General features: G+C 56.0%; 2 protein-coding genes across 4 annotated transcripts in view; both read left to right on the top strand.

Annotated features, from left to right (window-relative positions):
• Positions 1 to 5,567, top strand: part of MED12 (mediator complex subunit 12) — a 38,413-nt gene extending 32,846 nt beyond the window's left edge. The window contains exons 42-44 of one of the 3 annotated variants that reach the window (XM_067303955.1): positions 2,148 to 2,330; positions 2,495 to 2,576; positions 5,122 to 5,567. In XM_067303955.1, the coding sequence (XP_067160056.1) occupies positions 2,148 to 2,330; positions 2,495 to 2,576; positions 5,122 to 5,165 (309 nt within the window). In that variant the 3' untranslated portion in view covers positions 5,166 to 5,567. Of the gene's footprint in view, positions 1 to 2,144; positions 2,331 to 2,494; positions 2,577 to 5,121 lie in introns of all 3 variants that reach the window. The other 2 variants (XM_067303957.1, XM_067303954.1) reach the window with 2 other exon arrangements.
• Positions 5,568 to 10,024: 4,457 nt separating this feature from the next.
• The window catches only part of NLGN3 (neuroligin 3), a 49,742-nt gene continuing 34,511 nt past the window's right edge, over positions 10,025 to 25,255 (top strand). The window contains exon 1 of the mRNA XM_067304110.1: positions 10,025 to 10,060. The gene's annotated coding sequence lies outside the window, so the exon portion shown is untranslated. The remainder of the gene's footprint in view (positions 10,061 to 25,255) is intronic.

Genomic DNA, 25,255 nt, shown 5'->3' with positions numbered 1-25,255 from the left:
GCTTAGCAAACCTGTAAAATATGGGCAGATTTTAAAGGGCACAGGGCAGGCGCACCCCGTGTTGCAGTGCTGGGCGCTCTGCGAGGTACCTGCGCGAGGCGGTGGTTCCTGCGGAGAGCCACTGTCAGCAGAATTTGCGAATTGCTGCCTTGCACTGGACAAGAGACTGCCTGTAGCGTGGTCAGCAGTTCTTAGGCCTTTTGATGAGTAGCACTTCCTGACTATTCACTAGCTCTTTTTTAGCATTCTCCATCACTCATACTTAGGAAAAGAACATTCCTCAGGCAAGTTGCTTGCACTTGTCCTAGCTCAGTAACTTCATGTACCTTCTAGTTTTAGCTGACGTTGTTTGGTTGTTCAAAAAAAAATAAATAAAAAGAAAGTGTGTGTGGGGGGGGGAGGTGGCAAAATCTCCCCTGTTACAGGTGACTCTTGCTGTGGTATCGGGAAGCCCAGATGCAAAACACTCTTGGTGCTTGAGTTGACTGTCATGATGCAGTGGCTTGTGGAAAGGAAGAATGACCTTTTAGTTAGTCTTTCATGGGCTGATAATGAGCTGACTACCAACCCATAATGATTTAAAGCCATTTCTTGTACTACAGCCAATGGACATGAACAGCTTAATCTTCTTAATACAAATGTGGAGACTTGGATCTCCCCTTTTCTCTTCTTCTCTAACCTGAAGCCCAGCTATTTCAGCCTTTCCTGACTGACAGTCAGTATTAAGAAGGTAGAACATGAGGTCAGAAGGGTTCTCCTGGCATATTTAGTCAGTTGTCTGCTTTCTAGTGTACCCAGGTTATAGCATCCGTTTCAGATCCTAAGTGGCCAAATGGGTTTAAAATAGAAGTTAGGCTGTTCTAGAAACTCGCGCCCTTTGATGGGTCGAATCCTTCTTGATCCGAGCCTCCATGTGTTTGTGATCAGTTCTTTTATCCAGTTGTTATTGTTGTCTGTATCCTGTTTACTGGCTCTTCTTTCTCCCTGATGTTTGCCCAATGTGTTCCTAGGGAGCACTTCTATCCTCCCAAGATCAGGTTTTTCTAACCTCCTCTCATAAGAAATTGTCCCTTTTCCTGATCATCTTTGTTTTCTAATTCTGTTCAAGGTTTGAACCTTACGCTTTTGAGCTGGTGATCAGAGTTGTACCTAGTATCACCATGCTTTGTATGATGGCATTAGTAGTTCCCTATTTCTGCTAGAAATTCTTCTCTTTATCTAGTGAGTTCAAAACAACCTTTACAGGAAGGAGAAATGTCTGGAAATTAGAAATCAGTTTGATTTGGAGAAACGAAAATGCTTTGGATTTGTGGGTACAATCTGTCTTTGTAAGTTCAGCATGCTGAATAGTCTTCTCGCCATGAACAGTTCTGGCAACATCTAGGTTGGAGCTCTGCATCCAGTTTGATCCACATCCTTACTGAAGCGCAGCATCAGCTGGCTCGAGGGGCAGAAAAGAGCAGCAAGATAGGTTGAAGAGCTGGGGAATGTGACTGAGGAAAGGCTGAAATAGCTGGGCTTCAGGTTAGAGGAAAGGAGACAAGCGGAGATATAAGTCACCACATCTGTCTTTAAAATAAATAAATAAATAAATCTGTTCATGTCCCTTGGCTGTAGGACAAGAAATGGCCTTAAATCATAGCATATGAGATTCGAGGTAGAGATTAGGGAAAACTGTAGCTGTAGGAGTAACTGTGACCTGGAATAAATTGCTTGTGGGAGCTGTGTTGGTATCTCTGGGAGACTTTTGAGAACAAGTTAGACAAATACTCGGTGACATAGGTACTGCTGATTTTACCTGGAGGCAAGAGATGGACTAGCCAGCCTCTTGAGGTAGCTCCAGGTCCTGTTTGCTGTTCTTGTAATGTTTGCTCCTAGCCATTCCCTGGCTGATCAGCAAACCTGTAGCTCTTTTTCTACCTGTTGAGAACTCGTCTTATAGAGCAACTCTGTTACTGGCCTTGTATTTCATTCCATTTCTCAGGCTGGGGCAGGGTCCGTGTGAAATTCAGGTAATTTAGGTACCCATGAAGGAGAGTGGTGTAAGAGGGCACGTCACTGTGGTGGAACAGCCTTCGTGTGCTGCGTTGCTGTGTGCCTTGTCCAGATGTGTTGCTGATGGTCTCACTTCTTTGTCTTCGCAGCAGCAGCAACAGCAGCAGCAACAACAGCAGCAGCAGCAGCAACAACAACAGCAACAACAACAGCAGCAGCAGCAGCAGCCACAGCCGCAGCCGCAGCAGCAACCCCAGGTCTCCACAGTGCCTCAGCCACAGGCGCAGGGCCAGCCCCCGGGGCTGGGGATGCAGGCTCTTCCCCCCCAGCAGATTGTGAGTGTTCCCTCTGAGGCAGAGGGACGTGACAGCCCAGCACGAATCCAACGGGGCTCCACCTGCATCCCCCCCTCCTCCCTCTCCTGCGCTTCCCAGGGCTGCGTGAGTGCCGAGACCGCCAGCCTGGCAGTGTGGTTATAACCACGTTTCTCTCTTTGCAGTTCCAGCGCCAGGGCCTTCAGCAGACGCAGCAGCAGCAGCAAACAGCTGCTCTGGTCCGACAGCTTCAACAGCAGCTTTCCAGTAAGCCTGAGGGTTCTTGATCCTGTCCCTACTCTCCTCCCCTGCCATTCTCCATTGCGGTACCCTGGCGCGGAGAGGTAGGGAAGCAAGGCCAAGCTGGACTGTCTGAGGCCATAAGCGATGGCAGCAGGGAGATGGCATCAGGACTCGGAGCTCCTGTCCCAGGGACGCGCGGCAGCAGCGCTGGTGGTGCTGCCAGCACATGAGCAATCTTCCAGACCTACTGCGTGCAGAGGGCTGCGGGGAGCCTTTGTAGCGGCTGTTAGGCAGCTTTCCCAAAGTATCCCGTCTGCAGCTTTACTGCGTTCAGAGGCGTTTCCTCTGCTGCTTACACAATCTGTGAAGGCCTCAAGGAGGCCTAATCCTGGGGTGCCCACCTGGTGGGTTACGCAGAGATGCTGTGTTCAGGACGTGGTCAGGGCAAGACTTCTTGGAGGTGGAGACGGTACTCTGGGAAGTGTTGTGGCACGCTTGCTGTGTTTGCGGTGTTCCGTCGGTGTCCAGGGCTGCTGCCCCAGACGGAGTAATGCGACAGCTGATGTTTGGGCTGGCGCTGTACAGTTATTACGATCTGTGTTGAACTGCTGGCTGGGGGAGCTAAAAGCAGAACCCAGTCTCTGTGCTGTTCCCCTCTGAACCGCCTGCTGTTTTTACTGTCACCTTGGTGGCTTTTCTGCCATAAAAATGGCAGAGATGCTATGAAAGTGCCTACAGATAGACTGCATAGCTTTTTGCAGTGCATTAAGTGTGAGACTGTGGCAGCCCTAACAATGTGTGGGGTGGGAGCTAGGAACTTGGTGGTTGGGAACTGACCCTTTCGTTGCTGGGCCATCATTTCTATGGCAGACAAGGATCTGGAGGCTTGTAATTCAATGTCAAGTAAAAATACAGCTGGCAGGTTTGCTCTGTCTGCTTGTTGTTCAGTTCTATCTACTTGTTAGTTCAGTTTCTTTAAACTGAGTGTTTCTCAGAGCGGGCTTGTGCCTGGGAAATGCTGGAGACAATCGGGGGTGGAGGTGTTTCTTTGTCATATGTATAGCACTCACACGTGATAAATGTCTACAATAAATAATGGCCAAACAATAGTGCTTACACTTGTTCCCTGACAGCAAATTCTTAGCGCTTGTGACAAAAACCAGGAATTTTAATGCTGTTTAAGCATTTCCAACTAGTCTGATTCAAAGGCCGCAAGCCTGCGCGAGGATGCTAGCCAGGACATTCAAGTATAGGAAGACCTCATGTAAGAATCTGCGTGTAGCAGAATATTTTTGTATCTTTTCTGTACAGCAAATGGAGTGGAGTTTTATACGGAACGGGTGCGTGGGCCCAGTGCAGCCGTGTGTCAGCATGCAGCTTCCGTGCTACCTCACTGGGTTTGCATCAGTTCCCTCGGGAACCATCTGGAGTTCTTATTCGCAGAGTCTGGGGTAGAGTGGAAAGCGGGACATAAACCAAGAACATCTTGTAGGAGCAGGACAAGAATACCTTAGGCCCAGGATATGCTGAATATACGGTTGTGCCGCAGGGCTGAGGAGGAGAGAGGACTAGCCAGGCTGCAGTGGTTTGCTTTTATTTAATCTGCAGTGCCAAACATGCTGATTGGGTTTCAGGAGAAAATGTATGTGTGTATTTGCAGCTCGCAGGCTCATGAGGCTCTCGAATATAACTCTACAATGTTTCCAGCCCTTTTTGTGCCACCTGGAGGTCCTCTGGGCATGTTCTTCATGCAGACTCTATTGCATCTATTTCTGCATCCAGCAGAAACCCCTGCTGCTCCCTTGCTTTATGGAGATAGGTTGCTGCTGAGGATTCATCAGTGAAAGGGTAGAGATTGCCCCATTGCTAAAATATTGGCTCAAATCTGTCCAAAGCTTAAGAAATCAATGAACTGTAGACCTCTGGCTGGGCTGAGCTACCGAGTCCTGGTAGAAAGGAGCCATCAGGTGGAGTACTCCGTGTAGATACAGGAAGGGCGTTGAGCTTGAAGGCAAATGGCACTCAAGCCAGATAAGTCTTGGTTTGTACCTAGATAGTGACAGGGAGCCAGACTAGTTCCTGGTGCACTGGTATGACCTCTGGAGCTCTGAAACCTTCACTAATTCTGGTTTCTGGGTGTTCTTCAGGATAAGTGTTTGACATTAGCTGTCTGAGCAGCTCACGTGGCTGCGGGTGTTGTGCAGCCGCATAGGGCTGTTTTCCTTTCAAAATACAGAAATAATTTGCACCTAGCCTCATCCTCCAACTAGCTGCCATCTTTCAGGTCTTCATTATGGTGCAGCAGTTCCACCGTAAGGGATGGAGCAGGTCTCCTCGGAGCTTTGGGTTTAGGATATCTATCTCTTTGCCAAAGTATGTGGGGTCTTGTCTGAGCTGCTGCCTAAAACCTTGGGCAGATGAGCATGGCAGGGAGTGCCATAAGTGACATAGTTGTCTTCTCACACCCTGCACCACCCCCCTCAGGACTTTGTGCTAATGATGTGGGGAAGGGAATCTCCTTGCTGGAGAAAACCCTGTGACTGTCTAAACTCTGTCTTCATCTCAACAGATACACAGACACAGCAGAACAACAACCCGTTTGCACGCTACTGATCCATGGCACTTAAGCCTGATCCAGGAGGGAGACATCACTGTGGACCGGATACAGCCTCTTCAGCCTGACCTACAAGCTAGGGCTGCTCCCAACCTCTGTTTCCGGGCTAGTGCCCCAAGTGCTGCGTGCCACCGCTACCCATCTCGCGGGGAGATGCCAGGAAGATGGTTTTATTGTACAGAGAAAGTGTTTTTACTATCCGATTTCTACAAATGTTTATGGAGATCCCTTGTGGCTGATAGTCTCCCTTCCCACTTTTGTTTCAGTTTTTACTCAGTTTTTAGTATTTTTGTTAAAATAATGATTAAGACACTGTAAAATTTTGTACTTTATTTATACCAGATGAACCCTGTACTGCAGACATTCTCGGATGAATACAGAGAGCTTACTTTGCAAAAGGAGTGTGTATTCAGAGCCTGCCTTTCCTCCTCGGAGCTCCTCCCAGCTTCCTGCTACAGCCCCGCAGCACCTCTGTACATGATCTCCATTTCTTCCTCACTAGAGCTGAGCTCTGTTTCTGCTTTTTTTTTTTTTTTTTGTGTGTGTGTGTGTGAAAGAATGGTGCTCAGGCTAAGCAATTGGGTTTGGGAAAGAAAGCTTTTCCTCCCCTATTTCATAAGCCGGTGTTCGCATGCTGGCTGGGGTTTGTACAAACTTGGTAGCCAATGTACAAACCCTAAGAGCTTTATTAGTGGTCTGTGGCATATGCTACAAGAGCAGAGGGTTAAAAGCAAAGGGAGAGGCATGTTCTAGGGTAAATCGGAGCGTCGACAAGCCCAGCTTCCCCAATGCAGCAGTAACTGCGATGCCTAAACTGGTACCTCTGCAGTCTAGGAGGAGCTGCAGACGAAACGCGCTCAGCACAGTACTTCTCCTCTCAGCATGGTTTTGCTGATGAGCCCCAAGGCTCTGTGTTAGCTCCTTCCTGACTGCCACAGAGCTTTTTGTGGATGGGTGATGTCTGGTTTCTAAACTTTTGACCTGGCTAATGCAGCCTGCTGGCACCACGTCCAGCCTCCGTGTCTGTGTAGCAGGCAATGCCGGGCTCCAGCTAAGCAAAGCCGAGCGCTCTGCGTTCCTGCTGCCTGCTGAACCTGGAAACTTTTGTGACTGGCATCTTTGGTTCCCCCTCAGCAACTTGCTTGTAGCCTGTTCCACCTGGGGTCCCTCGAGTAGCTTTTCTGGAGTGTTGTCTTCCTTCTGTCCTGTCGGGGATGGTGCGAGGCTTGCAGGGGCTCCTGGGGGAATTGACCTCAGTCTAAGGGTAAATAAACCAAAACAGCTTTTTACCATTATGTGGTAATAACGGGGGCTCTTCCTCCTCCTGCCCTTGGAGCAATCTCGGCCAGAGCTGCAGCTTCAGGGCCTGTCAGCACCCATCCACCCTTTCTTAGGGCCATGTGATACCTGGGCCAACATGGTGACCGACCCCAACCGCTGCTCTGTTCCCCTGGGCGTAGCGGCTGGGAGCAGGGCAGGCCCCCAGCCCCGGCTCCCCCGCGGCGGTGCGTAACGCCTCCAGCAGCGCAGGCTGCGTCCGTGGCACCGCTGCTGAGCTTCCCCTCTGCCTGGCGCCCCGGGTGCCGCTGCGGTTCGGCAGCCGCTCCTTCCGCCTGGCCTGGCCGCGTGGCACGTGCCCCGCAGCTGCCCTGCGCCCGTGCCGGGCTGCGGCCGAGTCGCACGGGAGCTGGCAGGTGCTGCTGGCCAGGCCTGCGCGTCTGGTCAGGGCTGATGGAGACAGACTCCTTCGTTAATGAGAACAGACGGTCGTGTGCAGGGCTGCTTCCTCCGTGCATCGCTGCTTGTCCCCTTCAATCAGGATCAGGCCGGGGAGCAGGCTCCAGCTGGCTCTTAGGAGCACCCAGCGTGGCTGGGGGGTGCCGCACTGCCCCGCATGGCCTGGCCTGCTGGCCCCCTGCTTTGGGGGGCTGGGGCAGGAGGAGAGCCCCGTCTCCATCCCTGGGAGGGAGATGTCTGCCCGGCTGCGCTGCGTTGAGGGTACTGGGGGCCAGCGGAGCCGCGGCTCTGGACAGCGTGAGTCTCCCTGTGCAGCAGCTGCCTGCAGCCCCCTCCTCTGCCGGCCCCGGCAGGCAGCTGAGCCTGCGCCGGGCGGCATCTTGGATGCTGCCTTCTGCATCGCCGCCGCGCCAGAGGCGGGAGGAGGGCGGCTGGCTGCATCAGCCGGCGCCAGCGCGGGGCGGCGGGAGGCGATGGCGGCTCTGGGCAGGGTGCAGCAGGTGCCGCTCGCGCCGGGGCTGCGCTGGGGCTTGGGCACTGCAGCAAGAGCGTGCGGAGCCGCACCGCCTGTTGGGGCCATCCCGAGGATCTGGTGAAAGAGCCCGGTGTCCGCGCAGGGTCCTGGGGAAAGGGTCGGTCCGACTCCCGCGTGCTTCTGGCCTCTCTCCTCCTGCGCAGGCTGCAGGGCACCGGTTCCCGCTGCAACGGGACCTGCCTTGCTGCGCGGCCTGCCCTCGCCTCCCCCTCCACGGGGCCGCCCTTGCCGCTTCCCTCCCTGCAAAAGACTCCCCACGGCTGGGCACTCGGCAGGTCCCGGTCTGCAGGGGACGAGCAGGACTCCGGCCCCATAGCGGTGCCAGGCCCTGGGCTGCCTGGTGCAGGGACCGGAGCAAGGCACGGGCCCGGTGCAAGGTGCATTCAGGGAGCTCTGCATCCCGCAGCGCCCAGCCGGGATGCGTGCTCAGGGCCCCAGCACCTCGCTGCCAGCCACAGGCGCTGTGCTGATCATTAGCCCCCAGCAGCTGCAGTTTTAAGCAGGACTGACGGCTCCGAGCCCTTCTGCTCCTTCTCCGAGCTGTGGCTAAACGCTGCTTGTGACAGAGCCGGAGGGGACCGGGGGATTTTATTACATGCTGCCCATTGCCTGACATCTGCAGCCCCACTGCATCCGCTGGTTGCTGTGTTGATGCTGTGCACAGGCTGCTGCATGCGGCACGCAGTGTCGTGGGGTGCACGGTGCCGTGGGGCGCGTGCATGGGCCCGGGGCAGGGCTGACGGGCCGTCCTGCACAGCGCTGGGCCACATCATCGGCACGAGGGGCTGTATGGACCGGCGGCCAACAGCTCCGTCCCTACATGCAACAGTCCAGGAATAAAACCGTGCAAGCCGTGAACTGCGAGCAAACAGCCGCGGCCTTGGCGAGGGAGCGGGGCCAGGCTGCGGGGAGGAAAGCACCGAGCCGGGGGCTGCCCTCGGCTGTGCATTCACCGACCCGCTGCACGTGCCGTGGACAGGCAGGAGAGCCAGAATAAATGACTGCCCTTCGCATGCACAAGGGTCTCAAACATGGAGCAGTGGTTGCTCTGCTGAGCCCACGTCAGGTCTGGGCTGCAGCTCCGGCAGCGCACCATTCCCGTTGCCCGGACCGGAAAGCATGGAGGTGTCTGCTGGTAGCTGCACATCCTCCTCTTCGATCAGGCACCGCGGCTGCCACTGCCTGGGCAATGGCACAGAGATACCGAGAACACAGACACATCCTGCTGGACCCAAATCTGTGCCCTGTTTCCAACGGTTGCTATAATCCCGTCAGGCGAGAACGAAACAGCGAGGTGGCCGCCACCACCTCGGAGAGGCGGCTCCTGCCGGGATGCCGCGCGTGCGGAGGGGAGGAAACCCCTGTGCTGCCGGGAGAACAGGGGGACGCCGGACCTGCCGGGGCGCTGGGTCTTGGTGCACAGTGCTTGCAGCTGCCGGGGCTGCGGGGCCGGGGCCACCGAGCTTGGCGCCCCGTGCGTGGCTCTGCCCGACATGGTGTTGGCACACGGGAGGTGGTGAAGGGTACAGCCAGTGCGGGATGCCCAGGCATCCCCGTGGATGGGACAGTGTGCCAGGGCTGTGCCAGGCATCCAGGATGTGCTGGGTACGTGGGCAGCTGAGGGTGTCCCCAGTCGGGGTGGTGCAGGCTACCCCCAGCCAGGGCAGGTGTCTGGCGGTGCAGGGGGCTGGACGATGCAGGGTACCCCGGGCAGCGCAGAGTACAGTCGGCGCAGGGTACCAGGGCGGTGCAGGGTACCCAGACGATGCAGGGTACACCCTGGCAGTGTAGGGTATGGCCTGTGCAGGGTACTGGGTGGTGTAGGGTACAGTCAGCACCAGGTATGGTCAGTACAGGGTACAGCCGGTGCAGGGTACAGCCGGTGCAGGGTATGGTTGGTGCAATAGGGGACTGTGCGGTAGCTGGGGGGTGCGACACTGTCTCCGTGCAGCACCCCGGCCGGTGCAGTCCTGGAGCCGTGTGACACGCCCATGGTGCGGTACCAGAGCCTTTGGGACCAGCGCACTGCAGTACTTGCACCGTGCGGTACCGGGGCCGTGTGGTACCCGTGGGTGCGGTACCGGGCCGATGCGGTGCCGGGGCCGTGTGGTACCCCGGGGTGCAGTACCGGGGCTGTGTGTGATCAGGCCCGGGCGGTACCAGGGCCATGCAGGACCCAGCTGACGCGGTAGCGACCCTGTGTGGTACCGGTAGGCACGGTCCTGGGGCTGTGCGGTACCGGGGCTGTGCGGTACCGGGGCTGTGTGGTACGGGGGTTGTGCGGTACCGGGGCGGTGTGGTACCGGGGCGGTGCGGTACCGGGGCTGTGTGGTCCCGGGGCGGGGCGGTGCCGGTCAGTGCGGTGGCGGTGGCGATCGCCCGGCGCCCGGCGCGGTCCCCCCGCAGCGGCGGCGGCGGCGGCGGCAGCGAAGGGGTGTCGGCGCGGCCCCTCCCCGTCCGCCCCCGCCGTGCACGCGCCGCGCGCGCCCGGTGCGGGGTCGGGCCGGACCGAGCGGAGCGGAGCGCGGGGCGCGGAGCCGCCGCCGCCGCCGCCGCCGCCCTCCCCGCCGCCGCCGCCGCCGCCGCCACCGGCATGGCCCAGCCGCCCCGCCGCCGCCCAGGGTGAGTGCGCCCCCCGCCCGGCCGCCGGTCCCGCCGCCCGGCGCGGCGCGGCGCGGCCCTGCCGGCGGCGGGCGAGGGGCTCCCGGGAGGGCCCGGCCCGCGGGGGGGGCGGCGGCGGCGGCGGCGGGGCGGGCGCGGCCCGGCGGGGGTTAACGGGCGGCGGCGGCGGCGGCGGGTAACGGCCGCGGCCCGGCGGGGGTTAACGGGGCCGGATGAGCGGGCGCTGAGAGCCGCGGGTTGCCATGGCGACGCGCTGAAAGGGGGATTGTGCGCCCGGCTCAGCTGCGCGGCCCCCGCCCCGCCCGGCTCGGCCCGGTTCGGTTCGGTTCGGTTCGGTTCGGCCCGGCTCGGCCCCGCCTGACCCGCCTCGCCTCGCTTCGGTTCGGTTCGGCCCGGCCCGAGCCGCTGCCCCCGCTCCGCTGGGCCCGCGCCGCCGCCCCGCTTCGGCCCGGCTCGGCCCGGCTCGGCCCCGCGGAGGCGCCTGCGGCAGCGGCGGCGGAGGGCGAAGGCGGCGGCGGCGGCGGGGGAGGCCTGCCGGGGAGCCCCGAGGCGCGGCCGTGCTGCCGCCGCCTCGCTGCGCAGGGGACGGCGGGGCCGAGCTGGCTGCGCTGGGCGCAGCCGGATCCAGAGGAGGATCTGCCCGCTGGCGGCAGACGGGGAGGGAAAGGCGCTGCCGACGGGGCAGGACAGGGCCGCCGCGAACGAGCGGGCACACGCTGGCTGCGGGCGCTGCCGGCGTGGGGAGCAGGGCGGGCAGGGTCTTCCCCGGAGGGACGGAGAGCTGGGGAAGCTGCGTTGGCTTCTTGAGGAGCTTCTTGAGAAGGAGCTTCGTTGGGCTGTGGAAGGACGAGGTGTGCTGGCCCGCGGCGGTTGCCGGCGGTCCCCGGGTGCTGCGCGGGGTGGTGGGGCTGCCTGCCAGGCCGTGTCCTCCTCTTGTTCCCAGCAAGGTGGCAACTGTTGCCCTTGGGAGAGCCCTGCCCAAATGCAGGACTCGCGCCTGGCGTTGCGTGCGAGGTGGGCTCGGAGAAGAGCAGTGGAGGGACACGGCGCTCCTGAGGGCAGGGTGGGGACGGTTGTTTGCAGCGTGGGATGCGCACCGGCGCGCTGTACAGCCCAGCGTAAGGCTACCCACACGAGTGTCCCCACATCAAGGGCAGACAGCAGGACCCTGCGACTTGGCGTGTTTGGCGTGCTGTGGAAATAACGTTAGTCATGGGGCTTCCTGAGCGAAAGGGCTTTCCTTGCCTCATACGTGGGGCCAGGATGGTGACAGGGGCTTGCTGGTCCACCTGTGGGGTTGTGAGCTGGGCAGTGGAGCACGTGGCTCCAGGAGCTGTCAGTGACTCTACCAACACACATGCGGTGCACTCAGTTGCCTGAGCATGACCCTGTTGTGTTTGGAGCTGTGAAGCCCAACTGGTGTGCTCAGCCATGGTTCGTGTTACCGAAGGCTGTGCTGAGGTCAGTCAGCATTTGGAGCTAGAAGGAGCTGTCAGCAGCAAAAGAAGAGCACGCTAGGCGGTGGCCGAGCCCTGCAAGGCCGGGATCTTCCTGAAAAGGTGGAGAAGTCGTGAGAAGTAGTGAGGCCTTTGACTGTCCAGTCTCCTTCTGGCTTGCACTCTCCCAGACTGTAACATCGCTTGGTGTCTCCACTCACAGCACTTCCCATGACTGCACACCTCCCTGAGGGAGGTGGCTCTGCTGTGAAGTCCCTGTGATGGTAGGATTTTCCCTCCGCTTGTTCCTCCATCCCTTGAGGCAGTCTCAGCAGATGATGCCTGAGGGCTTGGCCCAGGGCTAGGACAGGGGGCCCTGAGGCACCCCAGCTGCCACGCGCGGGCCTGTTGCTGCATGAGTGGAGATCGGACCCAGCTTCCCGGGAGCCCTCAGCACTGGCCATGCACGTTGCACTTTTCCTTCCTCTGGTACCTGGGATGTAGGAGGCTCTGTGAGGACAGGGGCTTTTGCCAGCTGGGTGAGGAGCAGATAGGTCCCCAGCAGGGAGCTGCAGGGCTGCCAAAGCAAAGGTTACTCTTGGCCCTGGGGAACGTGTGCCATCTTCTCTCCCCATTCTGGACCAGAGCAGCACTGCCAGCCCTCTCGGGGCAGGGGCTGGCCACTCTGAGGTCTCGCAGCCCTCGTCCCTGTCAGGCTGGCCCTCCTCCTGCTCTGGGTACTGCATGCAGCAACCACCAGAGCTGGGGTCTGCGAAATGGTTAAGTGCTGACATTTAGAGGTCACACTTTTAGCATTGTGCATGTTTGCTTAATTTGCATTTGCAGTTAGCCCAGATCTACGGTTTGCCACTTGCATGTGCAGTTACCATGGTTACATGTACAGTCGGGATGTTGAGTTTGGTTGGACACCTGCAAACATGCAGCTCTGAACCTCTAGAGCACCAGGGCATGAGTGTGAGCGAATGCCCGTTGAGACGCAGGACAGCCTTCAAACCTGGGCACGTGGGCCTTGCCTAACAGTGCACTTAGAAAATGGAGCTGCACGTGTGCGACTTGCCCTGCACAGCCTCCAAGTGCACATGTTAGTTGTGCAGTGTGCATCTAGGGCAGTGGTGCTGGAGAGGAAGGTTGAACCCATACCGAGGGTGTTGCCCTGGGCCTTGGATCTGGGTTTGTTTCTCTTCCAAGACCTGGTGTAAACCCTCTGCTCTCAAAGGGCCAGTGTGAGGGTACTCCAGAGCAGGGCAGCGAGGGAGAGCAGTGCCTGAGGCTCGTGAGGCTGAGTTGCTGTGCAGGCTGGCAGTGCCTTGCCCAGCGGGTCGGAGCCTGCCAAAGTGCCAGAAGGCAGTGTGAGAATTGGCAGGGTGCTCTGCTGAGACTCCAGCTGTGGAGACTGCATCTCTCCTGGCTCCCTCCAGGGTCCCCTCCATGTGCTCGGAGCCAATACAGACAGGGATCCATTCCAGGTTCCTTTTGACACCAGGATCGCACTGAGTCTGTTCATGAAAGAGGGGCTGAGAGGGAGCAAGGAGATAGTGACTGCTGAAATCCTCTGACAGGTCCCTGTCCTGGGACTGTCACCCTGTCTTGAGCAGGTTGGCCTTATCATTGTCATTGTGTTAAGGGAGGAGGAATTCTAGGACACGTATTTGAAAGGGACCTTGATGTCATCAAGTCCATCAGCTCCATCTGAACCATTCCTAACTGACATCTGCTCAGCCAGTTCCTAAACCTCCTCAATGACAGCAGTTCTGCAGCCTCCCAAGCAGTTTGCTGCAGTCTGTCCTTATCCTTTCTGCCAGGAGCTGCTTCTACGCAGCAGGTGGGCAAGAAGGGAAACCCTCTAAGCTGTCAAAGAGCAACAGTGGCCTCAGGCAGACTTGTGTGGTGTCTCTCTGCTGTGTCCTGCGGCAGCTGTGATGGTGAGGAATCCAGTAACAGGAGGAGGGTGGAAGTGTGAAAGAAGGGTGGGAATCAGTGCAGACAGGGAATATGGAGCATGGCTCACTGCTGTCTGGGCACAAGCTCTCAAGGAGCCACAAATGAACTTGTGAAATTTCATAGCAGAGCATGAGAGGATCTGCCATCCCGTGCACTGAAACAAGTGCAGAGATAGGGATCCGAGAGCATGGGACAGGGACAGCTTGGCTCTGTCCTTGGGACTTTGGGTGCCTCTGGGATGGGGCAGTTATTTGCTCCCTGTTGGGTTCTGGACAGAGATTGCTGATGTTCTGTGGTTATCTGCTGCTGCTGACAGAGCATTTTGGAAGGCTCTTCTTATTCAGGGTCTGGCATTTGTGCCTTCATTCACAGCCAAAGCAAGGGGTGTGCCCAGCTCTTTGGCCTGACATGGAGGGGCTCTGGTGAAAGCTGGCTGGCAAGGACACACCAGCAGAAGTAGGCAGGCTGTGTCCTGGTAGGAGGATGCAGGAGAGCTGTTTGAGGACTGTGGCAGAACTGTTTGGTGCTGCATGGTGGACTAAATGCTCTGGTGGTATCTTAACGGGATGAGCCCCAGAACTGGGGACAGGGACCAGGCTCTGACCAGCGTTGCTCTTTGTGTGCTGCTGTCCTCAGCAGGATTCTGCAATGTGTGTGAGGGGAATGAATAAAAGGTCCTGCAATTCCCAGAGCTGGCAATTTGAACCCAAGTCATTTAGACCCTAGAGAAAGTCTGGCTGAGGGGGAACTGGGATGAAGGAAGAGCTGTGGAAAGAGGCAGGGGCTTCTGACCACAGCTGCCAGTTCCTGCCTGATGTGTGTGTGGTTCTTGAGAAGTTTTCCCTGGTTAAAAGGGTATGTGCCATTTGTTTGAACACTTACCTGGGTTCAGTAAAGATGTGCTATTGCAGTGCATGATGAAACCTGCGCTCCTGCTCATTCTTGCAGTCATCTGGGGAAACTGCCCTTGCAATAGACTCCTCCTGCTGTGATGCCCATCCTGCAGGGGAGCAAGCACGTGGCTTGAGGAGACTTGTCTGTGAGCAAGACTTTGTGCTAGGGAGTGCTGTTTGGGCTGGGACTGCTTTGGCGAGGAGCTCTGTGGATTGCTGGAAAAGAAGCCTTGTTCCTGACACTGCAAAATGCAGAACAGTGTAGTAACATCTGCTATTTTCAAACTGCGTCTCAATGTGAGCATATCCTGCAAGGTGCCTGGCAAGCAGAGCCAAAGCTTTGCCTGCGGACAGATGCTCTGGCCATGCTGGCAGAGCAGGTGGCAAAGTTTGGGAAAGGTTGCAGAGAGAGAGGGTGCTACAGGGCTCATATTGTGTGTGAGCCTTGTTTGGGTCCGGGCCTTGGTTGCTGGGGCTCTCTGGAGGTGAGGATGCTTGGGAGAGGCTAGTCAGGGAGGGGGCTTCACAAGGGGACTTGTGAAAATGTCCTTTGGCGTCATGCTCGTTTGTGAGCAGGGCGCTGCAGAGACTTTGCCTAATGTAACCCTCTGCAGAGAGTTGCTACGGTGGGAGAAGCATACCCAAATCTGCAGCACAGCCAAAGTGTCTGTGTGTCATTCTCTGTGGAGGTGGCTGTGTCCGTCTTCTGGTGACGAGACCCAGGGCTTCCTAAAGGAGCGCTGGGTGTGGAGGTGATTCTGTGGGTCTGTCTCCACCCTTTCCCCTACCCCTAAATGACATCCAGGCATGGCTGCTGAGCAACACGAGAACCCATGGGACAGTGACACAGGAGAGAGGGGCAGGGGTTGCTCTCTGTCTCTGTCATTAAAGATGCCTGCCTGGAAGGAGCTAGTGACAACGCTTGGATGTTGAGATCATTGTGGAGTCAAATGCCTGGAAGCTGCAGCAAGAACAGTTAGAGATCCAGAACGGCCTCTGTAGAGAAAAATGGCTAGATAAGGCAAGGTTCTTCAGACTGGAAAAGAAACAACAGAAGATGAATACGATAGGTTACAAAAGTCACAGGCAGCCAGGAGAGAATGGATAGAGGTTAACTGTTCACTGTTTCTTCTGATGCAGTACAAGGTCACACCAAGTGAAGCCAGCCCGATGCAGGTGCAAGACGAAAGGAGAGGTATTGCCTCTCACAGGTATGCTGTTAAACCGTGGAAGTCCTTAGCACAAGGCATTGTGAACGGTGAAACTTTACATTGGTTCCGGGAGAAATGGGACAAGTTCAAGAAGGACAAGAGGTTCCCTGAGGACCAATAAATAAAGAGAGATACACCTCTGACTTGGACAGCCGCTGAGCTGCAAATTACCGGAGGCTGGGAGAGTACTTGGGGAGTGTCACTACATGCTTGCCATGCTTTTAGAGTCTTTCCGGGCACCGCTTAAGGCCACTGCCAAGAAAGTATTCTGGGCTAGGCGCACTCTTGGTCTGAGCCAGAACTGTTGTTCCCATAAAGCTGCGCCTATTGGAGAGGGTGGAGCCAGCAGGGAGCACTGGGCTTTGGAAGAGGATTTATCCTGATCTGGCTCTGTGTTACTTCTCTTGGCACAGGGTGACAGATGCCTGCTCAGCCCCTCAGCTCTTTTGCAGTCCCACTTGCTTGCCCGAGAATGCAGGATGCTCTCCCTGATGGTGCAGCCCCTGGGAGGGGTAGAAGCCTGTGCTAAGCACCCATCCTCCGCTTTGGCCTCCAGCCCACAGTTGCCTTCTTCCCATCTTGCCCAGATCACAGAACCCTTTGCTAGAGACTTTGCTTCCAAGTCAGCCTTCATCTGACTGTTCCCTGAACGGCTGCTAATTCAGTTGTTTTAAAAATGCATGGAAATGTCCTTTCCCTCCAGCGTCAGCTTGCTGATGTTTACCTTGCAGTTCTGCTTCTTCTGGCTCCCTGTGCAAGGTGCTCTGGCAGCAGAGCTAGAATCTTGTCCTGGCATTGCCCTGATTCCCTGGGAGTTAGTGGAGATGGTGGGCACTGCGGGATCATTCAGAGTCTGAATTTCATCTGTCCCCCCTCCTCCAGTCCCCTGGCTCTGTCTGTTCTTTCACATGCACGTGCTAGGAGATATCAGTCTCAGTTTTGATCCTGGTTTTACATTCAGGTGAAAAAAGGCTCATGTCCTGCTATCAGTGAGAATCATGTTCAACTTGAGCTCAACATATGCGGGGTGCAAGAATGCTGTCCTCCAGGCTTCTCGGTCAGTTTAGCAACACTCTCAAGGACAGCAGGGAGACGTGAGGTTCGGCTTGGGAGAGGCTTGCTTGTGGGAGAAGCAGAGCCTGTGTTAGTCTTGAAGAGGAAAAGGTGCAAGGATGAGCTTGGGATCTCTGAGTCTCCAGTGGGGTTTGGGTGGGGGTGGGGGCAGCAGGATAAGGTTGAAACTCAAGAAGGGGGTGACCGACCTGTGCAAATCACTTCCAGGAGGAGCTGGCCAGCAAGGGCTGACTGGGGGAAGTATTCAGCCAGCACAAAGGGGCCCAACATCCCTAGTCCTGTGAACTTCAAAAATAAATCTTCCCTCCTCTAAGAGGCACAACAGGGCAAACCTTGTGTCTCAGGAAGGGCAGGGTGCAGGGCTGAGCTGCCAAAGGTGACTCACAAGCAGATAACACTGGTTCCAGGACAGAGGGGGTGCGCTGCTGGGTTTTAGGGTGGCCCATGTGTAATTGTCAGAGTGACCCATCTGGGTCATTCCTCCAAGGCTGAGAGCAATGTGACTGTCCCTGGATTAGAGAGCACTGACACCTTCCTCTTTAGCAGTTGGTCCTGACCCCTGCAGGGTGAGAGCAGAGGGGTAGGACTGTCCTGGGTCACAGAGTGCTGTCCCTGCTGCTGTGGCCAGCTGCCTTGTCAGTCCTCTTTGTAGTCTGTTTGAACCATATCTGGGTAGCCAGCTTGGCCTGGCAATAGCTGTGCTCCCGACTTAGGCTCTGGAGAGTCTTCCTCCCTAATCACATGGACAGGTAGGACTGGGCGCAGTTTGAAGCATCGTTGCTCAGACCTGCCATTGGAGCAGGAGGTTGTCCATGCCGCTGGTTGTGTCGGTTGTGAAGGTATGGATGGGGCTCTTTGTGCCTGTGTCTGCCACTTTGGTCTCCGTTGTTTCTAGGCTCTATTAATGAGGATCTGAGGCCACAGACTTGAGCAGAGAGCTGCTGTACTTTGATGCTCACAACCTTAAGGGGAGCCAAGTAGTTACCCGCTCTTTGTAGCGAAGACCTCTTTCTGTGCCCGCAGGGAGCACTGCTTCAAAGTGGGCAAGTGCCAAGGCAGACGTGTGCTCGGGGACCTCTGAGACCCAGCAGGGAGCATGGGAGCATTATTGGCACTGTGGGATGCCTTTCCTGGCATTGCTTGTCACTGCAGCCTGCCTGCATGTCCTGCTTTGTATTAGTCTACTGCATCTGGAGAGATGAGGCATTCACAGGCTGCCTGATTTGCTCTGGTTCAGCTTGTTTCCTAACACTAGGCAGCCTTTACGGTAACACGCATTAAAGAATTTTTTCCAGAGTTTTTTGACTTTCTGCTTTTTGTGCTTATAGATGGAAAACGTGGAAGGAAAAAGCTACAAGAGAAAATATAAAGTACATTTTGGATTAAACAGAATTCTTTCCTAGCTGCTGGCTTGCCCTGGCCTCCAGTCCTTAGCAGGCCTTAATTGCATGAGCAAAAGTCAGGATTTGCATCGTTGGAGAGTTGCCCTGGCTGCAGGCTGACCCTCTAGACCTGGTCTTTTCTGTGGCCTTCTGCTCGGCTGTGCTGGCTTTGGTCTTGTTTTGGGAACATGTGCAGCTGGTGGCTCTTGCGGAGGGCAGGCCTCGCTGCTTGCGGAGCTGCTCGTCTTCCTGTATTGACACTTAGTTGAGTGGAGGTCGTTGTATGCTTGGGCTGGACCGTCCAACTGTCTTGAGGTCCTTCTAAGGTCATTGATGTACCACGTCTGTCCCGAATGTCAGCGATACGATCTGTGATGACTGTGATCTCTTGGCACGATACCAGCTGTCTGTAGAAACTATAAGAATTCTTTAAGTTGCTCATTGGAGCATGCAGCAAATCTGAGTATTTTTAGAGATCCTGGGAAAGCCTTTGCAGCTTCTGGGAGAACCAATAGCTCTGGGATAGGCTTATTTTATTCAGCTGCAGACATGCATTTTCAGATGCCTTGCTGTGCCGGTGGCACGGGCGGACGGCTGTTCTGCCAAGGGCTGCAGTTGGCCCTGTGGCTCCACTCTCTCTGGTGCTTCCCCTCCGTGCCCTGGGCGTGGAAACGTGGAGAACGTTGTGAGCACGGTGGCAGCTCCGCTGCGAGCCGGTGCCGTCTGCGTGGGACCACGTCTCTGCCCGGGAGCTCCCCCTGCAGAGACCACGGCCAGGCAGCCGTTGTCCTCTGGGACTGTGCTTCGTGGCAGAGGTGGGGTGAGGGGGAGGACAGATGTGGCGGGGGAGGGCGGCTTCTCCGGCACCTGTGCCTTATTCAGGAGCACACAAGTGTGAAATTCAATTTGTAGATAAGCCGTAGCTAGTGAGGAACACAGGCCACGGCGTCTGCTGGAGCCAGGCAGCGTCTGGGAGCAGCATGTCCTGCATGCACAGCGTGTCCTGCCTGCCAGCTCTTGGCGAGGCTGACGTCACCTCGGAGGAGCAGTGGCTGCTGCAGGACGTGGCTGCTTGAAGCTGTGTCATGTTCTGTCTGGATGTGCAGCCTCTGCCTCCAGCAGGAGCCCTGTCAGAGATGTGCTGTCCCACGGCTAGTCGTCTTGTCCCTGTGGCGCTCCCAGCCTGTGCAGAGGCGAGGGGCAAGGCGGGCGCATCTGGAAGCGAGAAGGGCCTGGTGCTGTCTGCCAGCCAGCAGTTTGCAAGCTGGGCAGCTTGGAAGGACAGGGATTGTGAACAGAAGTGTTTGTGGTGCTTCCCAGCAGAGGATGGCATTTTCCCACCTCCGCGTTCCTATTTTGCCTTCCTGATGTTTTAAATGAGCTTTGCTTGCTGTGGGGAGGAGAAGCAATGGGCATTATAAGGTTCATGAAGGCTGACTGCACTGGCCTGTGTTCTGTTCTTCATGTGTGCTGCCACCAGTGGTTATGGTTCCCTTTCTCCTGCCCCTGCCTTGGTCCATAGCTCTCTGGAATTCCCATCTCATCATGCTTTGGAGAGAGGGCAGCAGTGCAGTCCTGTTGCCAGTGATGAGCCTGGTGCTGTGCGGAGGGGAGCATGGTCATCCAGGCAAGCAGCGGCAGGACTGGGACCCCGTCAGAGTAGTGCTCTGGTGGCTGCCAGCTAGGGGACCGTGTCCCAGGGAAAGCCACAGTGTTATGAAGTGGTGGGTCACTCACAGTGCCATCAGGCCTGGGATGGGCACAATGTGGTGATATCAGGATGGTCAAGCTATCAGCCTGGGTGTTCCCTCGCTGGCCAAAGAGCACCGCTCCCCTGACCACCAAAGCTGGTTTGACTCTGGTGGTATGGACAGAATGATGGGTCTGGTTTACTGTAAGAGCCCAGCCCCTGGCACTGACACAGAGCTGAACAGCGTGTGTCCGGCAGGCTTTGCTGGGGCACCCACGTCTCCAAGTGGGGTGAAGGGTTGGGGTTCAACTGGACCTTCTCTCTGGTGTGGGAAGGGACTTGCTGCTCTTTGGGCTGCAGCGAGTGTCACTGGGGCGGGAGGTGGCACAGCCCAGCCTCTCTGGTTCTGGATGGGGGGGTCTGTGCAGAGGCTGGCCGTGCGGTGCTGGTGATGTGGGGAGGGCAGCAGGTGATGGAGGGCCAGAGGGGAGAGTCTGAGCGGGAGCAGGGAGGTGGCAGGGACTCTCTCTGGATGCTGGGGATATTTCCCCATTGCACGGGGCTGCTGAAAGATGGGCTGTAGTTAGTGTGGGCCAATATAAAGATGGACTTGGAGCCTGATCGTACCTGGTGGTCCCTGGCGGAGTCAGGGTGGACTGCAGTGTCTGAAAGCTGAAGCTTGAAGTTGTAACTGGAAATAGGGCCTATTTTTAACGAGGTAGAGGTGATACACATGGTGGAGGCAATGCTAGCTCAGAAGTCGGGCTGGAACAGCTTTCCTGGGCATTGCCAAGTAGGACCCCGTGGTGGGAAAACTATCCATCAGAACAGCCTGCACTTTCCCTTGCACAGGGGTTTGCTGTCTCCATGGAGCCACTGTGCTGTGGACTCACTGGTTTGATGCTGGCTGACTTGGTGTCCCACAGTACAAGACAGGGTGGTAGATGGTGATGCAGGGAGGTGATGCTCTTATGTTGCCAGATGACTCGCAACCTTATCTCTGTACAGGGAAACTGTATAATTATATAGCGCTTTGGCTTCCATGGAAAAGATGGTTTAAGAAGCTCCTGCTTCTCTCCAACCATTTTTCTCATCTTCGTTCTTTGCCTTGTTCTTGTTTAGCTTTAATCCGGATCGTTTCCATGATCTGGTTTACAATACTCTCCCACAAAACTTTGCTGAACTGAGGATTAGTGGTGGGCTGTCACGTCAGGCAGAAATAGGTGGTTGGGAGAGGTGTTGGTAAAGGAAACGATCCTTATATCAGCTCTGCTGCTGAAGCCAGAGGTTCGTACAACCACGTTCTGGATTCCAACCTGTGATTATGTGGTTTTGGCTTCCTTCTTTGAGTCAGTAAAAATGAAACATTGACAGCTTATTTTGGGTGTAACTGTTGCCGTTCAATGCATTCCTCGATTTTGTTGTCCACCCTCTCTAGTCACATTTGCAGGAAGTCTTTGTATTTTTAAGCTGCAGTCGGTTCCTCTCTGCCCAGCCCACCTCCTTACATTTATAGAGCCTCCTCCAGGCCACGCTATTCCATGAAAAGCACTGGCTGTGCACACACTCTGTCTGCCTGCAATCACTGGTACTTTTTCAGCTTTCCTCAGCGCATGCGTGAGACAACTTGACACATTATTAGCACAAGTGGTGGTCCTGGTAGGACAGTGCTTTGTGCAGACAGCCCATCACCCTGTCCTTCATGTGGCAGGGTGCCCAGCAAACACATTGACTGGCTAGGGCACAAGAGAGCTGTGGTGATGGACACTCCATCAGCAGCTGGTTTTCAGGCTTGCTGCTTAATTGCGAGCATTTCAGAAATAGGGGTGTCATCACATGGAGCTGGCTTCTTTGCAACGCTGAAGTCTCCTTTCTTTATGAAATTTGAAAGCTGCTTTCGCTAACTTAAGAAATTTGAACGTGTTCAGGCTCAGATTTTCAAAAGCCCGTTGCTCTGAAAACTGCCTGGTGACTGCGTAATTGCTCCATAACGTGATCCAGTCATAATGATCCATGTTAACTTAAAAACTAGGGCCCTTGCTAGCCAGCATTGTTTCAGAGGCAGTGGTTTGGGAGAGGTCATACAACCCGTTACTCTGGCAGATACGAGGGGGCTGGCGATGAGCGGCTGCGATAATGTCAACCTGCAGCTCAGCTGAGCTAGAGAAGGAAGCGAGGGGAATGCTGCTTGTGCAGACAGTCCTGTCTTTCCTGGGTGAGATTTTCACTCCTTTCGCTAGCTGTGCAGTGTTGACCTCAGATTTGTGAGTGAGCTTATATTGCTTTAAACTAGGTGCCTGATGCTTGTTTGTGATGTGTTGGAGAGCGGGTGAGTTGTCTTGGCATGAACTCTGTGCTGCTGCCAAGGGCTTGCTGAAAGTAGATTGTCTGCCAGTTTCTTCCTGAATCTGTATGGAAATTCTGGGGTTCTGTAGATGCACTTTTGCATTGTCAGTTACCTGGTTTCAGAAAGCAAGTGCTGGAATAATTCTGCCATTTACAAAGCGCTGTTTCCTGTAGTCCAGATGATGTAGAGTTTGCTCAGCAGATATCCTTGTATTGTGGGTTATGAGGGAGAAAACATATTTCCCCGTGTTTCCTTCAAGAACCCACGTACGGTTGATCAGACAAGTGGTCCACTAGAGACTGAGAGATCAAGTTCTTTTCTTAGGAGCACTTGAGGTCTTTCAAACAGTCTTAGCTGCAGCCCCGCGACCTGGCTCTGCTCGGAGAAGCCCTTCTCCTCAAGCGCGAGAATCCGACCTGATCCCGCAGGAGCCTCGCCAGGTGCCGGCCGGTGGGGTCGGACGCGTCTGGTGTCCAACGTCCCTGCGCCGCGCACCCGGGCGGGAGGCGGCCGCGGCCGCCGCCGGGGTCTCCTCGCCGCCGGGGCGGGAGCCGGCGCGGTGCTGAACGGACAGCGCCGCCCCGGCCCCGGCCCCGGCCCCGCTCCGCGCCCCGGCCCCGCTCCGCGCCCCGGCCCCGCTCCGCGCCCCGGCCCCGCTCCGCGCCCCGGCCCCGCTCCGCGCCCCGGCCCCGCTCCGCTCCGCCCGACGCCTCCTTGGCCGGGTGAAGTCTCCTCGGCTGCTGGAGGCAACCTGGGCGGCTGCTGTCCCCCGGCAACCTGGGCTCCCAGTTCATCTCTTCTGGGCGGACTCCACCAAGGCCCTGAGGTGCGCTTGGCGCTTCTGGTGGCTGGTGCACGCCCCGAGTCAGCGGGGAATGCTGCAATATAAGCTCACTCACAAATCTGAGGTCAACACTGCACAGCTAGCGAAAGGAGTGAAAATCTCACCCAGGAAAGACAGGACTGTGGAGGCAGGAACAGGCTAAACACCCCTGCTGGGTGGTAAAAGCAGGACGGGATCGATGTGCTGGTGGGGTTGCAGGCACTGAGCAGCCTACACGCCCTAGGATCTTCAAGAAGCAGCACAGAGCATCATCCCATGGTGAGCTGTCTTGCCGGGCTGGACCAGGCACGCTCAGGAGATGATGCAGCAAGGCCACATCCAGCTATTGCCAAGAGCTCAGGAGGCAGCGTGTGTGGCTACCCTGTCACAGGGGGCTTCTGGAGTCTCCTCAGGGATTCTTTGATCTGGCAGACTGGGTCAGGCTCTCTTCCTTTGCTGCCAGTTGTTCTGGCTGGGGAGCAAGTGTGTGTGTGTGTCTGTGCCAAGACCAGGGCACTGCATTTGCTGTTTAGACAGTGATTCTTATTAGCCTCTGCCCCTGCAGGGAAACATTTGTGAATTGAATCTGTGCAAGCAGCAAGGTGAGGGAGGGTGATGCTGCCACTGTTTCTTCGTTCTGAGGTCAGGGAAGCTGCGACGTGAGATAATCCAGATTATTTCTATCCAGAATGTGGCACTATACGGCCTACTTCCCAGCAGCTGTCTGTCAGCCGCGTGGAATCCCGGCAGCCCACCAAGAGGCTGCTGCTGCCCTGTTCGCAGCCAAGGATCTGTCCCGGCAGAGCCTCCTGCTCACACAGCAGCTGCTTGCTGGGCCACGTGGCCCATCCTCAGCTTTCTGCCGTACTCCTGGGAAACAGTGAGTGGGAAGGTCATGCTAAATCTAGACCAGCTCAAGGTGAGCATGTGGCCCACTCCGAAACAACCTGGACCTTCAAGCATGGTCGTGCTTGGGTACTGTATGGAGGCAGACCTCTGCTTGCGTCGGCAGTTTTGGCTGCTGACCCCAGTGGCATCCCTGCTGCAGTGCTCACTGGCTGCTCTTCAGCAGCACCGCCAGTCTCAGCGCAGTGACGCTGAAAAATTCCTGCATTTCCGGAGCTTTTAATGCTAAGTCTGGCTCATTTCCATGTAACCTATTGGGTTGTGTGCCTTCTAGAGCAGGCAGGAGCAGGGGGTGTCAAACCGTTGTGCTGGCACTCAACACTAAAAACGTCTAGAAGGACTGAAGAGTGTACAAGGGAAAGGTCTGCTTTTCTCCTTGTCTCCATGCCTGGCATCCTTCCCGAGACAGGCAGATTCTGCTCCTTCATGAAAGATTTGTTAAAGGGCTTGGAGGAAATGGGGACAGGCCATACTGCAGCAGGGGTCTTTGGCACCACAGTAGAAGTGGCACTGAAATTGTCCGTTTCTAGGGATTTGGGGTAACCTTTTTCTAATCTGAATGTGAGCTCTGGGGGATATGTTGGCATGTGTCTGGGAGTTGTCAAAGAACTTCTGCCCCACATATGTTCTTGCAGCATTGAGAAACTTAAATTATACCTCTAACATGGTCTCTTGTCCTCTCCTCGGGGACTAAGGATGTGCAGCAGAGTGTCTGGTAGACTTCTGGAGTTTGGCTTTGTTTAAGCATTAGTGGTGTTATGCATTGAAGTTATGAAAGGCAAGTCACAGGGACATGTCTTGCACATGAAACAGAAGACAATGAGGTCTGTGACTGCTTTTCCTGCTCAAGGAGTTTGTTTTCTTCCCCTGGAGCTGGCCTGTGGACAGTCCATCCCCTGTGCTGTCCACTCCTTGCTGAGCCCCTGCAGTGCTGTCAGAGTGAATGTGGTGCCTGGATATCGAGGGTATTGCAGATGTGCCTTTGGGAGGAGGGGAGGGGCTGAGGCGAATGGTCTCTGTGGGAGACCTCTGCAGATAGTGGAGAAAAGATGTGATGGGAAGTCTCTTAAGCGCTCTGCTCTGTTGGAGTTTCCTAAATGCTGAAGGCTTCAGGGCCAAGCTGTTGCATGGCTGCAGTCTGGCCAAGTAGTGACAAAGGCTGAATGATTGAGCGTAGGGACAGAGCTGCCAGCCAGGGGTGATGAGAAATGTAGGAAACTGGGCTGGAGGGGACTCCAAGGGGTCACTCAGGCTACCCATCAATGCTACCCTGCAGCATCCATTGCAGGTATGCATTCAGCCTGTACCGAAAGGCCTCAGTGAAAGAGATCAGTCTTTCCTGGATAACTTGCTCCTGAGTTTTGCTGGCATAGCTTTAGGGTTTTCTGATGTTTACCTGCATCTCCTTTGTTAATATGATCATGTGTCCTACCTAGCACAAGTGTCAACATCAGACTGTTCTGATCTTCTT

Source organism: Apteryx mantelli, chromosome 13, assembly GCF_036417845.1.
Source record: "Apteryx mantelli isolate bAptMan1 chromosome 13, bAptMan1.hap1, whole genome shotgun sequence".
Classification (NCBI taxonomy): domain Eukaryota; kingdom Metazoa; phylum Chordata; class Aves; order Apterygiformes; family Apterygidae; genus Apteryx; species Apteryx mantelli.
This window is presented reverse-complemented; position numbering and strand designations above follow the sequence as displayed.